Genomic DNA, 15824 nt, shown 5'->3' with positions numbered 1-15824 from the left:
CGAAGCATCCTACCAACGCGCCTCTCTCTCTCTCGTGAGCTGACCTATCGGGAAGAGATGCGGAAAGGGGGAGGTCGTTGTCGCATTTCACCCTACTGCACTCTTCTTCTATGCCTGGGACTCCTTTACTACTCCACCCTTGCGTGCTCGTTCTCGTCTGTGTACTCGTCATTGGTGGGCTCTTGAACGATAACAACACGTACTTACACATGCGCATGTGTGTTGTCCTCCCCTTCCCTCCTTTTCGTTGGCGTACTGCTTGGATCCTTGCTAGACCACTCCATCCCCGTTCAGACCACCATCAGCACATCTCATACCCTAAGCCCTCCATCACCCTCGCCTTAGTTGACCCCTTAGAAAGGTAAAACACTGAAAGGAGTCTCTACCGCTCCGGTTGTATCCTCGCCCGTGTGGTGGTCTCTCTCAGTTTTCTTCCTCTCTATACAGAAAAGATGTTCCCGTTTGAGGAGTACGTGAGCGGTCGCGTGGTTCAGCAGTACATGCGAGACAACGTCGACTATGTCTGTTACCTGGCGTTTGCCTACATGGGCATGGTGCGCTACGGCCCGGGTATTGCCAAGGCTCTCCTTGGCGACAACCCCGCACCGCAGCCGTCCGCCAACGGCAAGCGCGCAAAGCCGGCTGCTGATCCAGAGTGGCTGCGACTCAGCATGATCGTGTGGAACTTCCTGCTGGCCGGCTTCTCAATCTGCGGAGCTATCGTGTTGGTGCCAGCGCTGCTCTCCTCCATCAAGGACAATGGCCTGAAACGCTCTGTGTGCGAGTACCGCGATGATCTCACCTACTCCACCCCGCGCGGTTTCTGGTTTGCCATGTTCGTGCTGAGCAAGATCCCGGAGCTCGTCGACACTCTCTGGCTGATTTTGCAGAAGAAGAAGACGCCACCGTTTCTTCATTGGTACCATCATGTGTCGGTACTCATCTTCTCCTGGTTCAGCTACGCCGCCGGCAACTCGACAATGTCCGTCTTCTGCACCATGAATATCTGCGTGCACTCTGTCATGTACATGTACTTTGCCCTGTGCGCATGCGGCATCAAGAAGGTGCTGCGCCCCTTCGCTCCCTTGATTACGGCTCTGCAGATCTTGCAGATGGTGGGCGGTACCGCGCTCACCTTCTACTCTTACGCGGTGAACATGTCATCCTACAATGCCGGCATTGAGGACATCCACAAGCTACCGTGCGCTGTCCCCAAGTCCGCTGCCCGCTTTGGCGCGCTCATGTACTTGTCCTACCTGTACCTCTTCTGTGAGTTGTACGTGAACTCGTACATTACGGGTCCCTCTCGCGCCACCGTCGCGAAGAAGTCTGTGTAAAACTCACCCCTCAGCCAACACCAAAAGCGAGAGAAATCGAGGAACGAACCCCTGAATACATGCACAAAAGCTCCCGTACTGGGAGGAAAGGGGGTAAAACAGGAGTAGCGCCTAGTGAAATGGCCATGCCTTCATCATTGCCGCTCCCCCCCCCCTCTATCGTGCCTCTCTTTCACTGTGCGTGCGTGTGTGTGTGTGTGTGTGTGTGTGTGTGTGCTTTGCAGCGCAGACACGCGTAGAGGGATGAGGAAGAGATGCCAGACATTCTGACCAGCAGAGGAACACACGTCTGGCCCCTGCCTCTCTCTCTCTATTTGTTATTGTTTTCCGAGTGCCAAGTGGGGAAAGGAAAAAAAGGAAACACGGGGATTTCGCACACATGTGGAAGTGTATGTACGCCCGTCCAGGCACCAACACATGCAGCTTGTGCGCCCCCGTCCTCTGCCACCTTCTTCGCTTGGCTTCCTCCTCCTCGGCCACACACACGCGCCCTCTCTCTGTCTCTTTTTAATCTTTGCCGTATCCGGACAATTCTTTAGCACCCTTTTTGTTTTTCTGCCGTTTCGCTGTCTTCACTCGTGAGGAAAAAGTGGACGACGACGACGATGTGAGGGACTCCACCAATGTGCATCTCCAACGTGCATGCGGTGTTGTCTCCCATCTCGCTCGCTCACTCGCTATCTTTGTGTGCATACGGAGGTGGGCGTGCACGGTAAAGCCCATGTTTTTTTCTTTTCTTCTCTGCCTCTAACTCGCTGTGGTCCGTCTCCCCCCCCCCTCCCCCTCCATCGCCGCCGCCCACCCGTCGTTTCCGCATTCCGCTTGAAGGTTCATCTCGTAATATCGATGCTCAGGGGAGAAAACAAGCAAACAAGCAAAAGGAACTATTATCCTCAGTCCCCTCCCCTCAACCTCCCTTCTCTCCTCACCCCCCCCTCCACCCCTGCTGCTGTATTGGCCTTCCGTCCCTTGCTCACGCACATCGGAATATACGGGACACCCCTCCGAAGCAAGGCCGCGCCGGGAAAGCTTATTTCACCCCTCGGAAAGCCTGCGTCCGTCTGACATCTTTCTCCGCGGTCTCTGTGTCTGGGTGGGGAGGGGGGTCTTTGTGGACTCTGCTGCTGCTGCCGGTGCGTCGGAAAGGCACGGGCCTACAGAAAAGAGAAGCACAAGAGCAAAGAAGGGCTTGCGAGTGGGGGAGCGAGGCGCGCCTGTTCTGTGCTTTCCTCCTTTACCTTCTACGTTTTCTCCTTACAAATTGGGGGCGAGGAATGACGCATGCATGGACAAACGCACACACACACACACCGTCAGTGTGAAACAGAGAGAGAAGTCAAGCCCACTATGCAATAGCGCCCTTGTTAGGATGGGATTTATTTATTTATTTATAGCGAAAAGGATGACACGCGCCAAGGCAAAGAATACTTGAACAAGTCAACGTGATACAGGACAGTGTTGGCTCACTAACGACATATTCTGTGTTGTCCGCTTCAGGCGATTTCGTCGCCCCCTCCCCCTCCCTCCCCTGCCTCCCACTACCGCCACGACCATTGGTGCCCACACAAGTACGTGCGCAGAAGTATTACAAAATATACGTAAAAGATACCAAAAAAGGGGGGAAGGAGGAAAAATGTATAACAGAACGTAAGCGCGGCGGCTCCACAAGTTGGCGGTCGTTTTCCTTTCGTTCTTCTCTTTTCCTAGGGGCGCACATACTGTCCCCTTCCCCCCCCCCTCACCACTACCCCAGCGCCTAACCACCTAACTAGCTCCATCTCGAGCTTACTTTGTCTCCTTAGCCTCAGCTGTGGCTGCTTGACGGAGATGGGGGTCGAAAAAGTGATCTCCATGTGTGTACATCGGAAAGAGAGGGTGCGTCTGATGAATGTGTGTGTGTGTGTATGTGCAGCAGACTCCTCTCTTTTCTATTCTTTTCGTGTGTGTGAAGGATGGGTTTTTTCTCCTTAGCCCAGGTGTGTGCGTGCGTCCGCGCAGTCTTGTTTGCAGCCTTTGAGGGGGAGTTGCTGTTGTTTCGTTGTTTCGTCTGCCCCTCCTTCCTGTCATCCCCGTCGAGCTCACCTTTTTCTACCCTCCGCGCATGTGTGTCCTCCTGCCAACTTTTCATTTTCGTCTTAGGCGCATCAAAGCTGGTGGCCATGCTCGGGGATACACACGCACACGCACGTGCACTCATCCCCCTCCCCCCTTTCGTGGGCTGCACACGCACGCTACGATTGAAAAAGGGAGCAACCCGCAGCGTCGGCGCGCGGCAGCGAAATTCAGTGCCTCACACACTCGTCTCTGCGAGAGTAACGGCTTGGTAGTGCTTGGGTGTGTGTGTGTGCGTATGGGCTTCTTTGCATGCATCACAAGCTGCGAAATCAAAACAAAACCGAAAGAAATAGGCGAATGTCCTCATGATGGGAAGCTCTTCATTGTTTCCGCTTCGACCCCATCACCCATCGACCCCTACTGCCACCACCTCTCTCATACGCATACACACGCACACACAGATGTGAAAGCCAAGCCTCACTTGCTCACCTTCTCTAACGCCTGTGCCATCATTTTACCACTCCTGGCGCTGTCGCTTCATCATCGCGTTCCCTTCGTTGGCTTTAGTCCATCTCTCTGCACCTGCCCCGTGCGAACGTCTGCCCACAAAAGCTCAGACGCGCACGCAACGCCTCTCTAGATCGAGTGCACCATTGCGCAAAGAATGGAGGCCCTCGACAATTACCTCATCACCCACTTCGACGGCCACGCCGTGCAGAATTGGCTGGCGAACAATGTGGACATCGGTGTGTACATCGCTGCCGCCTACCTGACCTTCGTCTTCAAGGGTCCGCAGCTGGTGGACTTTATCTTCTCTGGCAACCCACCGACAAAGCTAATCAAGATGTGCTGGAGTCTGTGGAACGTTGGTCTCGCCGTCTTCTCGATGTACGGCGTGTACCACACTGTTCCCCTCTTCATCAACAACCTGCGCAGGTACGGCCAGAAAGATACACTGTGCCGCTTCCGCGAGGAAGAGTTCTTCACTGGCAAGCACGGCGTTGCCATGGGGCTCTTCTCCCTTTCGAAGCTGCCCGAGTTCGGCGATACCTTCTTCCTCATCATGGGCGGCAAGCGCAAGCTCCCGTTCCTCTCCTGGTTCCACCACGTCACCATCTTCCTCTACGCATGGATGGCATACCAGCAGGCCTCCAGCATCTGGATCGTGCTGGCCTCCATCAACTACTTTGTGCACTCCATCATGTACACGTACTTCGCCCTCGCCGAAGCCGGCTTCAAGAGCCTGGTGAAGCCGTTTGCCATGTACATCACGCTGCTGCAGATCACGCAGATGGTGGTGGGCCTTTACTTCACAGTCTCCTTCATAGTTCACCACAAGGCGGATCCGCAGGGCTGCAACGGCTCAACGATGGCGCTGGCGCGTGGCCAGTGCATGATCTACATCTTCAATTTTTACCTCTTCTCAGAGATGTTTGTGAAGGGGTACGTGCTGCCACGCAAGGCGCCGGCTGGCGAGGCAACGGCTGTTACTGCCCCCGCTAGTAAGAAGCACAATTAAGGAGCAGTCGTTCAGCAAGCGGACAGTCAGTGAGGTGAAGAAGTAGGAATAAAAGCAACGCATGATATACTTATTGTTTCCCCTGTCTTTGCTCATGCTGTTTAGCCTCTCCCTTCTCTCCCCGTCACTGCTCTTCCAGCTTTGTCTTTTTGGGGGGAGGGAGGGGAGTGTCATGCTGATGATGCAGCAATGCTGTCTGAGTTTTTTGTCTATTTTTTTTTTTCCTTACTTCTCATCTTCCTAACGTAGACCGGTGTTTATGGTGGGGAAGGGGGTATGTTGGGCAGTCAGTGATACTCACTCTCATCTTTCTCACTCAGCCTCCTTCCTCTCTCCATGTCAGCCTTGTACAGCGGCGGGACACGATTCCGAAGCTGCGATCCAGACGGCACAGAGAGAGGCAACTGAAAGCTATTCCTTTGCGCTTTTCTTTGTTTGTTCTGTGGTATGATTGCTCGTTTGCTGTAGCGGCGGTGGGTTGCCGGAAGGCCTCACCCAACCCACCCCCTCGTCTTCGCGCCTGCATCTGCTGAGCAAGTGAGCATCCGAGTAAATGGCCAGAAAGTGAAGGACACACATTCATCCTATCGAAGCTTGTCTACGTGCGTTTGTGTGTGTGTGTGTGTGTGTGTGTGTGCGTGCGTGTATATTGGGGCACCTTCGGGTGCTACTTTGCCGCACCGTACTCGTATCCGTACAGGTCGATTGAAGCGACTAGAAAGACCTGGCTGTGTGTGTGTGCGTCGTCATCTCCACAGGCTTGTATCCATGCGGCACATGCCCCCCTATGTTGGAGGCACCAAGTCAACCCTTTCTCCCCTCTTCTCCCGTCGTTCCTCCTCTCATACACTACTGCTCGCTTCTCTGTTTCCTCCTTACCCCCCCCTCCCTCCCCCACTTTCCTCTCTCTCTCTCATGTTTGCACACGCTCTCCCTCTTTCGACGACCACGGTCCCTCTAAAGCGCATGCGTCATCATCCGCAGCACATGTAAGCCCTCCCTACGCCTCCCCTCTCCGTCTCTCTCTTGATTTACCGCCACCACCACCACCACCACTAGCCGCTAGACTCTTTTGTGTGTTGTCTCGCTCGCGCACGCCGCCGCCTCTGCTGCTTCCCCACCCTCATCAATACGGTGCAGCTGACACTTGTCTGAACTCGCTCCTTCTTACCACCGTTGCACGTCGCTACATACACGCACACGCACGCACAAACTGCAACGACAGGAATATACAAGCAATCATGCAGTGGGTCGACAACTGGGGTGCCAACCACTACGATGGCTACGCCTTCAAGCAGTGGCTGCTCGACAACCACGACATTGCCATCTACGTTGCCGTTGGGTACATCACCTTCGTTTTTCAGGCGCCCAAGCTGGTGTCCAAGTACCTGAACCTGCCCGCGAATGCCAAGACCAGCCCCCTCGTGCCGGTTATCAACAAGACCTGGGCCGTGTGGAACATCCTCCTGTCCGCCTTTGCCTTTTACGGCACGACGCGCGTGGTGCCGCCGCTGCTGTACAACCTTAAAACGTACGGCCTGCACGACACCCTCTGCACCTTCCGCCCGGATGAGTTCTACACGTCCGACGTCGGCGTAGCGCTAGGCCTCTTCACCATCTCCAAGGTCCCCGAATTCGGAGATACCTTCTTCCTGGTCCTGAAGGGCACGAAGCTGCGCTTCCTCTCCTGGTTCCACCACACCGCCATGTTCCTGTACGTGTGGCTCTCGTACGAGACCGGCAGCAGCACCCTCATCTGCGCCGCTGCCATGAACTACTTCGTGCACACCATCATGTACTTCTACTTCTTCCTGTCAGAGGCCGGCTTCAAGAGCCTCGCCCGCCCGTTCGCCATGTACATCACGCTGCTGCAGCTGGCGCAGATGGTCGGTGTGATGTTTGTGTCGGGCTACGTCATTGTCCAGAAGTACATCCTGGCTGACCAAGGTATCACCGACGGCATGACAGGGTCGTGCTCTGGCACCACCATGGCAACGGCCCGCCTGCAGCTCGGCATCTACACAGCGTTCCTCTACCTGTTCGGCGAGATGTTCATGAACAACCATGTGCGCCCGCGCGCTGCCAAGAAAGCGGACTAAGCTCCCCTCTTCTTGTGCCACCTTTCCAGGCGCGCATGGTTGTGATTTTCATCGCCCGTTGGGTTGCGATGTCTGTTGTTCGGACCTCTGTCTGCATGATCTGTGGTTGTGTACCTGTGCGAAGCGTCTACGTTGTTGTGTGGGTGTGTGTGTGTGTGTGGGTGTGGGCTGGGCATCATCCGTCGCCGTGCGTCCCTGGACGGGTGCGGGTTTTGTGGGGATCCGGAAAGAGACGCAACGAGAGACGAAAGAAAACAAGCGCGAGGGAGTCGCGTGCACATACATGTAGGCGTAGGTGCGTGGGTGTGCCCACGCCCGTCTCCCTTTTGCTCGCCGCAGCTCTGCTCGAGCGCACATGTGTTTATGGATGTCTTTGTCTTCTCGACATCGCTCCCACTGCTTTGTGCGGCATCTATTGTGTGTGTGTGTGGCTTCTCCTGGGCCTCTTGCTTACTCGCTGCGTGGGTGATGGCGTTATTGAGTGGGGCAGCCTGCCCGTGGCGCATACTTGTGAAGGTCGAAGAGAAGCACACAGCAGCAGCCGTAGCAGGAAGACGTGATGCCGTTGAGAGACTAGCAGGTGGGGGGGCTGTCATCGACGACGCTGGCACGAAGAGTAGGAATTGGAAGAATGAGGTAGACGCGGCACGGCCCAGAACAACGAACCCGCGTCATGCTCCACGGCCTCAACAGGGAAAGGGACGAAGAAGCAAAGAGGCACAGATGCTCCTCTTTGCTTCTTCTCACCTTTGTGTGGATGTCGTATGTGCTGATGTGTACCCGTGAGTGAGTGAGTGAGTGTTTGCGAGTGGTGGTGTGCCTGTGTGATTGCAAGCGACAGTCTTTGCTGCAGGTGTTGAGGAAGGAGATGGAGAGAGAGAGAGAGGGGGGGATGGGGAAGCGATGTAGGTGTCCGAAGAGAAAAAAAAAACGAAGAGAACGAAAAGTCTCGTTTGCGTTCTCTTCTCTCTCTCTCTCTCTCTGGTTTGCTTCTGCTCTTGCTCTGACTCTCCTTCTCTGGCGCACACACGCGTCCACATCCATCCTTCCAGTGCTGTTACGTCTCGGTCAGGAAATAGTGTACATGTACCGTCCTCGCACATGCACGGATACGCCCTCTCTCCCTTCCTACTCCATAAGGTGTTCGAGTAATGTACTTGTGTGTGTGGGGGGGGGGGAGCTAGTTTTGAGGTCGTCAACGGTGGCGGCAGCATGTACATCTAATACCCCCTCTCTTCTCTTCTCCTCTCTCCCCCCTCCATCATTTCCTTTCATCCTCTCTTACCGTCTTGTGAAGTACAGCCTTCTCCTCCTCCCCCTCCCCCTCCCCCTCTCTCAAATCACATCTTCCTCAAACTAATCTCTTTTCTTAGCCTGTTTTTCGTGTTCTCGCTGGGCCCCCTTTCACCAGCCCTCTTTGTTTTGGATGTGGACGTGGGTGTGGGTGCTGCAACCCCCTCCCCCTCCCCCAGCTGGGCGGACCCCGCCCCACACCCAAATGCCACCTTCCATATCCCCCCCCTCCTTTTTCTCCTCTTCCCCCTCTTTTCCTGTTGAACGGTTGGCCTTTGTTTGTTTAGGTCGCCTCCCTCCCCCCCCCTCCCTCCCTCACCCTCCCTCACCTGAAAAGGGAAAGTGACGAGGTCGGAAGAGAGGGAGGGAGGGGGAGGAGGGGACCCCCGGAACGGAAAAGGTGAAACGGCGGTGTGACGGAAGACACAGAGAAAGTCGTCAATAGAAGCGAGGGAGAGGGGGGCGAAACAACCCCCCCCCTCCCCTCCTCACCGATTAGTAAAGAGCAAACGAAGACGACCATGAACGCAAGGAGGAGGAAGAGAAGAAGGCAGGCAATGGAAGAATGGAGTAGGGATCCTGATCTTCCTGCGTGGAATCTCCGGACCCACATCTACACACACACACACACACACATTCCCCTCGCCATCATTTTCTTCTCCTTCTTTGTGGGTTTGCTTCTTTTTCTCGCTTTCCTAATTCTCCTTCTCTCGCCTTCTCCTCACCCCCCCCTTCTCCCTCCCTTTACTGATATAATGCGCATACACACGTACAGGTGCGTGTGTATGCGCAGCCTAGTTTCTTCTCTGATGGGTTGTTTTGTTTGTATTCTCTTTCATTCTGAGCTCGTACAAGTAGTGAGGCACGTTCTCCGTCTACTCCTGTGCGAGCCCAACTCCCCACACACATGCGCACAGACACACAGTCCCCTTTTCTACATGTATGTCTGACTGCCTGTCGCCCTCTCTGTGTGGGTGACTTGTCCGTGGCGATCTTCTGATTTCCTTCCTTCACTCGTTTTTCGGCTGTGTGTGCGTGTGTGCCCTGCGGTGGTGTGCACAAATGGGGAGGGGGGTGGAAAAGAGCAAACAAGAGGGACTCGCACGCACGCACGCACACGCTCACACAGAGAGAGGGGAACAAGGCAGGCAGACAGACGCATGCGCATCGAAGTGCAAAAAGAGTACACACCACCAAAAGATCAGCATGAGAAACCGAAAAACAAAAAGGTGAGCAAAAAAAAAAGCGAGGAAATTAAAAAGAGGGGCCGACTGTTTGCCGCTGGTGCAACGTCCTGCACGTGGCCCTCTTGCCTTCGTAATGTATGGCCCTCTGTTGCCGCATCCACATCGGAGCAGCAGCTTGGGGAGCCAACGCCGGAGTTAACGGACCTACTGGCACACACACACACACACATCTGAAAAGAGAGGGAGACGCGGGAGAAGTGAACCCACACACTCGAACACGTGGTGATCCACTGCGCTTTCTTGTTTCAGGGAGGTTGGTGTTGGTGGTGTCGCGGCGACACCGTCAGCGCAGCAGGCTGAGCCTTGCTGTATATGCATATACCTACGTGTACGTGTATGTTCTCTCTCTTTTACTCTGCCTCTCTCTCTCCCTCTCTGTTTGTTGCACCTCCGTACATCGTGCTGTTCAGTCTTACGCAAATAGCTGCTGTGCTGCAGAATAGAGTGCGTCCGCGTAAGCACGCATACGACTACTTTGTTGTTGTTTTGAACACGCAGCGGGACTCCAGAGAACTCGCACAGGTGTACCTTCACTGCAGTTTGTCTTTGTTTTCTTTTCTTTTTTGCTTTTCGTAGTCGATATATCCAGTAGAACCGAAACAGCCATATACACACCAAGCCAAGATGCAGTGGCTCGACAACTACGGTGACCAACGCTACGACGGCCACGCCGTGCAGAAGTGGTTGGCGAGCAACGTGGATGTGTGCGTGTACATCGCCGGCGCATACCTCGCCTTCGTCTTCACTGGTCCGCGGGTCATGGAGGCCCTGTTCCACGGCAAGCCGCCGGTGGCTATCATCAAGAAGGCGTGGGCGCTTTGGAACCTCGCGCTCTCAGCCTTTTCGCTCTACGGCTGGCTGCGTGTTGCACCGCCACTACTGCGCCATCTAATGAAGGATGGCATGCACGACACCCTCTGCACTTTCCACGAGGACGAGTTCTACACCACCAAGGTTGGCTTCGCCATGGGCATGTTCGCCATCTCCAAGGTGCCCGAGTTCATCGACACGGTCTTTCTGCTAATGAGGGGCGTGAATCTGAGCTTCCTCTCCTGGTTCCACCACGTCACGACGTATCTGTTCGTGTGGTACAGCTACCAGCAAGGGACGAGCATCTTCATCTGCGCCGCTGCCATGAACTACTTTGTGCACTCCATCATGTACTTCTACTTCTTTCTGTCAGAGGCCGGCTTCAAGAGCCTGGTGAAACCGTTCGCCATGTACATCACGCTGCTGCAGATCACGCAGATGGTTGGTGGACTCTTCGTGTCGGGCTACGTACTCCTCCAGAAGTTCACCGAGGGCACATCGAATACCAGAACCTGCAGCGGCACGTCCATCTCAACCGCCCGCACGCAGCTGGTGATCTACATCTTCAATTTTTACCTCTTCTCAGAGATGTTTGTGAAGGGGTACGTGCTGCCACGCAAGGCACCGGCTGGCGAGGCGCTCCGCACCGCTCCGTCGAGGAAGGCCGCGTAAGCACATCGCAGCGCAGTCTGATATTCAAAGCATTCTTGTTAGCTTGTTTATTTCCTCACTTGTCTCTCTCTCTTTCTCTTGCACTTGCACTTGCTCTTCTACCAGTCATGCCCAGCGTTCTTGTATTCCTTCTGTCTTTGCCGCTTTCTCCTAGTTTCACGCCATGCTCTGTTCTTCCTCTTCCTCCACCCTCACTCCCCCTTGGCGACTAACAGCACTGCTGGTGTGTGCCTCTACAGGTGGGCTTATGAGGGAGGGAGAGAGAGCGACGCCTTTAGGGAAAACAGGCTTTAAAAGACGATGTGCGGACGGACAAAGCGAAGGAAGGTGTGCGGCCTCATGGAGTGAGAAGAACGATCATGTTTGATGGGGATCAGAACAGCAGGACTGATTTGTCCGTGTGTGTATGTGTGTCTTTTTCGACTGGTTTGTTTGTGTTGTTGTTGCTTTTATTTTCGTCCCTTATGTAAACCTCTTCTGGATCTACATGATAGATTCTGAAGACAACTAAGCGTAGAAGCTGAGATGGTGGTGGTGCTGGTGGTGGTGGTGGTCGAGGGGATGCCTCAGAAGTCGACACACACACACGCACACGGAGAGCAAAAGGAAACGAACGGTGGAAGAAGAGGAAGGCGTGTATGTGTACATGCATGCATGGATGCAACACCACGTCGAGGTGCTGCAATAGACGCTTGCATGTCTCGCTCGCTCGCTCTCATCGACTATCTGTCTCTGGCTTCCTCGTTGCCTATGGATCATTTCTTTGCTAAGAGGGGGCACTCACAATGCGCAGTGCACCTGCGTGCTTCAGGTCCGCCTGGGTGACGCCCCCCGAAAATTCACCCTACCTTGCCTTCATGTTGTCCTCATCTTCTCTTCCTCCTCATCAATGATTATCCGTGTGCCTCAGCTTCATCTGCGCACCTTTTGTGTAAGTGGGTAAGTGCGCCTGTGATGGTGGCGGGTACTTCAGCTGTTTAGCGGGAGTCCTGCGCTCGTCTGCGGTACGTTTTGGTCTTGTCTTTTTTTGTTTGTTTGTTTGGTCGTCCTCCTCTCCAGCGTGAACGTGTTCCCCTCACGCCTGCCCCATGTCTCTCTCTCTCTTTTTCCACCCTTCGCATGTGCATCCGTCATCCTGTTGAACGCACCTTCTCTTCCCTGGCACTCTCCGCAAGCTGCCCTTCTCGTCTCGTCTCGTCTCTTCCTCTCTTCCAGCGTATACGTGTGGTGCAAAGCAGGGCGCACGGATGGGCTGCGTTGTGTCCGTGTAGGCATTGAAGTGAGCGAGAAAAAGGCGCACAGTTTGACTGGGCACATGAAGAGCCGGCGAAGTAGCGAAGATGTTACGCCGATGGTAATGGTGTCGTGTAGGGACCTCCACACGCACAAAGGAGACCATAAAGCAAGAAAATAGAAAAAGGGGGGAGGCCTTGGCGCGTTCATCTCCCTCCAGGCGCGTGTCTTCGTAACTGGGCAATGGTGCGCGTGCGCGACAGCTACCGGAAAGAGCGGGCGCTCTAGTGCAATGCACACTCCTCCCCCCCCCCCTAACCCTCTCCGACTCCCCACTCTTGCTCTTTTCGGCAGCTAAACTACGTATGTAAAAGGAGGAGCGTCGAGTGAAGGAAGAGGCACGCTGGATGGAGTCCTCTAGTGGTGCGCCCTCCTTTACGCACCGCTTTCAACGCCGCGTGCACCGAAGCACCGCGCACAAAGGTGATGCGCTGCTGTTGCGCCTTCCTCGAGTACTCCGCATTCTTCTTTGCTCTCCCTCTCTCCCTCTCTTTCAGAGAGTCTCTCTCGCCGCACGTCACCACCTGCCTCCCCCTCCTCACTCTGCCCGGCCCCTTCGCCCACCTCAGTCTCCCTCTTTGGTCGAAGATATCCTCGGAGACACGCAAAACATCTGTTCACCGCTCTCTCTCTCCCACCCACCCCTTCCCTTACTAGCATCAGCAGATCACTATCAGCCCTCTTCCTCCTCTCTCCCTCCCACGCGTCAGCGTCATGGCCAACTTCATCGACTACATCGTCAACTTCGATGGCTACCCGCTGCAGGCGTACCTGCTCAAGAACATTGATTTGGTCGGATACATTGCATCTTTCTACCTTGTCATGGTGGGCAAGGGCGACCGCATTCTGAGCTGGTGGAACGCGCGTAAGCCGCTGGCCCCCAATGCCGCGGCGAAGCAGAACGGCGCCAGCAAGGAGATGGTGGCGGCGCTCAAGTCATGCTACACTGCTGCCTCCATGTACCACCTGGTCGTCAGCATCGCGGGCGCCGCCATCTCCTGCATGCTGGTGCCCGCCATGGCGCAGTCCCTCCTGGCAAACTCCTTCTTTGAGGTTATGTGTCTTTGGGATGACACTCGCATCTACAAGGGCTACGTCGCCTTCGCCCTCAGTGCCGCGGTGATGGTGAAAGTAGTGGAGCAGCTCGATACGTTCTTCCTGATCCTGCGCGACTACATTGTCGCCTCTCCAGCGCAGAAAGAGAAGCAGGTGCGCCGCGTGCAGCCCTCGCACTGGTGGTTCCAGGGGCTCATTGCTCTTTACTTCTGGCACACCTACAGCATTGGCACCAGCTGCTTCACGATGATCGCCACCCTTACGATGGTCATGTCTGCTGCCCGCAACTTCGTCTACATGCAGCAGGATACCGCGCAGGCCCATGGCAAGTCCGCAGCAGCAGTCAAGTTGAACAGCGCGATCGTGGCGCTGGACATGATGGAGTGGATCGGTTGTAGCGCACTCTCCGTCTACGCCAGCTTCATGAACTACACGGACAAGCGCGGATGCATGACGATGCAGGCGAATGTGCGCATGGCCCTCGTCATGTACGTGACGGCTGTCGTGCTGCGCCTCCGCGAACTGATCAAGGGCGCGGAGGGCCTGGCTGCGCGCGAGTCCAAGAAGCACCAGTAGCCTCTTTCACTCTCACAGTTGCTCGCCCGCACACACGGTGATGGGTGTAGGTATGGGTGCTAAGAGTGCTGTCGCTGCACTGTGTCCTTTTCCTCTTTCGTATGTTTTGCATTTCGGGTCTATTTGTTTTTTTTTTTCGTGCCCTTTGTCGCTGCAAGCACCCAGCCAACTGTCTACGGGCCAGCCTGAAGTACAGACAGCCACGCACGCCCACACGCGTTTCTTTCCCACCGGCAGACCCCGGACCTCCTCTCATCCCCTGCCTTTCCTCATAGGCCACCACCTGGCCCATGACGTATGTGCGATATGTATGTGTGTCTCGGAAGGAGGAAGTGCGGGTTGATCTGCCCACTTCACCTTCTGGTATATCGACTGTCTCTGCGTATACTTGTGGGCGCGAAGTCGGCTGATGCACGTTGTCTGTGTGCGTGTGTGTTATTACAAAAAGACGGCGGTTTCGCTCATCGTCATTAGTACTACAGCCCCCCCCACCCACTCACCCACAGCCCTCTTCTTCTTTTTGCCAGCACCAGCGGTGTGGACACATTCTACTTACCATTATTACTTTGCCTTCCGTTTGCTTTCCCCACTGATATGGTTGTTGTTTATCTCGCTCTCCGCGATGCTGCCACTTCTCTGTCGCTCTCTCTCTCTCTCTCTCTCTTCTTGTGTGTGCATGTGTTTCTGGGCCCCATTTGCCTTTGCTGTTGTTTTTCGCTTTTCCCTTTTTTGATTGTCATTTTCCCCGCACACACACATACACACAGTGCACGCATCAGCCCTATTACAGACATGTTTCATCTTTCTGCTTCGGCTGCTGCGTTGACTCTTCTGGCTGCGCGCGTCTTGATTCGGGTGCTTCCTCGCTGCCTCTCTCTCTCTCTTCTGGGAGAAAAGAAATGCGAAGGCGGTATCGTCGCTGCGGAGGACAGCTGGAGACAACGAAAGAGAACGCACTTGGGAGCAGAAGTGCATGCAGCCCGCTCACAAAAACCGTGAAAAGGGAAGGGAAGAAGGGAAAACGAGAAGAAGAGGGCATCGTCAAGTGAAAGGGGGTCGCTGGGTTTTGCTCACTGCTCTGCTGACCTTTATTTGTGCTCGCCCGGCACTTCTCTTGCTGGTTTTCCCCCTTTGGGGGCTTGAGGGTCACTAACCCCATATGGGCTCGTGCTACCCCCCCCCCTGCCCCTACTCCCCTGCTCTCGTCTCGTTTGTGCGTCCTTGTGTGTAACCCGCCTCGCGATTGCTTGGGTGCGCTGTGTGAATCTGATCTCTTGGGGGCCAAGTGTTTTCTCTTTCCTTATTTGTTCTTTGTTCTCCCCCTCTGCACTTCTCATTGGCGCTTTTCCCTCCCCCTGCCCCTTCTCGGAGAGGGCAGAAGGATAGGGATGATAATGTGCACAGTATGGCGCCTCTTTTTCTGTCTTTTCGCTTCTTTGTGGTTGCTAGCCGGGTATCCGTGTGTGGCTGTGTGGCTGAGTTTGGGCAGAGGTTGTACGCCCGTGTGCTATCACGCGTTTTCTTTTTCCCTCATCGCGTCCCTGTTTGTTGTTCGGTGGTATTTTCCCTCTCTTACCCGGCATGAATGTGTGGGTGTGTGTGTGTGTGTGTGCAAACTCGTCTCCCCCTTCCTCCCATACACGCTGTCCCTCAAAGGCATGTGACTCTCCATATTGAGGGGGGGAGCAGCACTTCCTTGTGCTCCTCCCATGACCGCCCTCTCCCTCTCACCCCACCCCACCCCCCTCCTCTCCCTTCTCCTCCCTCCGTCTCTCGACAAGGGGTGGGGACGTGGTGGTGGAGACTGGGCTGGTTGGGGGGGAAGTGGAATGGCGGGCGGGGGAGGGATGGGGAAAAGGTCACGATA

The 15824-nt window shown here is 55.1% G+C and overlaps 5 protein-coding genes across 5 annotated transcripts; all 5 read left to right on the top strand.

Moving 5' to 3' along the window:
• Positions 1–452: 452 nt before the first annotated feature.
• LPMP_140670 (fatty acid elongase, putative) lies at positions 453–1337 on the top strand (the record flags this gene model as incomplete). The annotated part of the gene is made up of 1 exon (XM_010698999.1): positions 453–1337. One exon carries the CDS (start codon positions 453–455, stop codon positions 1335–1337), a length of 885 nt encoding a protein of 294 aa, XP_010697301.1.
• A 2719-nt stretch (positions 1338–4056) lies between these two features.
• LPMP_140660 (fatty acid elongase, putative) lies at positions 4057–4911 on the top strand (the record flags this gene model as incomplete). Its single annotated transcript, XM_010698998.1, has 1 exon — positions 4057–4911. The coding sequence occupies one exon, from the start codon at positions 4057–4059 to the stop codon at positions 4909–4911; it is 855 nt and encodes a 284-aa protein (XP_010697300.1).
• A 1241-nt stretch (positions 4912–6152) lies between these two features.
• Positions 6153–7010, top strand: LPMP_140650 (fatty acid elongase, putative; the record flags this gene model as incomplete). The annotated part of the gene is made up of 1 exon (XM_010698997.1): positions 6153–7010. The coding sequence occupies one exon, from the start codon at positions 6153–6155 to the stop codon at positions 7008–7010; it is 858 nt and encodes a 285-aa protein (XP_010697299.1).
• Positions 7011–10174: 3164 nt separating this feature from the next.
• LPMP_140640 (fatty acid elongase, putative) lies at positions 10175–11032 on the top strand (the record flags this gene model as incomplete). The annotated part of the gene is made up of 1 exon (XM_010698996.1): positions 10175–11032. The coding sequence occupies one exon, from the start codon at positions 10175–10177 to the stop codon at positions 11030–11032; it is 858 nt and encodes a 285-aa protein (XP_010697298.1).
• Positions 11033–13039: 2007 nt separating this feature from the next.
• LPMP_140630 (fatty acid elongase, putative) lies at positions 13040–13957 on the top strand (the record flags this gene model as incomplete). Its single annotated transcript, XM_010698995.1, has 1 exon — positions 13040–13957. The coding sequence occupies one exon, from the start codon at positions 13040–13042 to the stop codon at positions 13955–13957; it is 918 nt and encodes a 305-aa protein (XP_010697297.1).
• Between the last annotated feature and the right edge of the window lie 1867 nt (positions 13958–15824).

Source organism: Leishmania panamensis, assembly GCF_000755165.1.
Source record: "Leishmania panamensis strain MHOM/PA/94/PSC-1 chromosome 14 sequence".
In the NCBI taxonomy this organism is placed as follows: domain Eukaryota; phylum Euglenozoa; class Kinetoplastea; order Trypanosomatida; family Trypanosomatidae; genus Leishmania; species Leishmania panamensis.
This window is presented reverse-complemented; position numbering and strand designations above follow the sequence as displayed.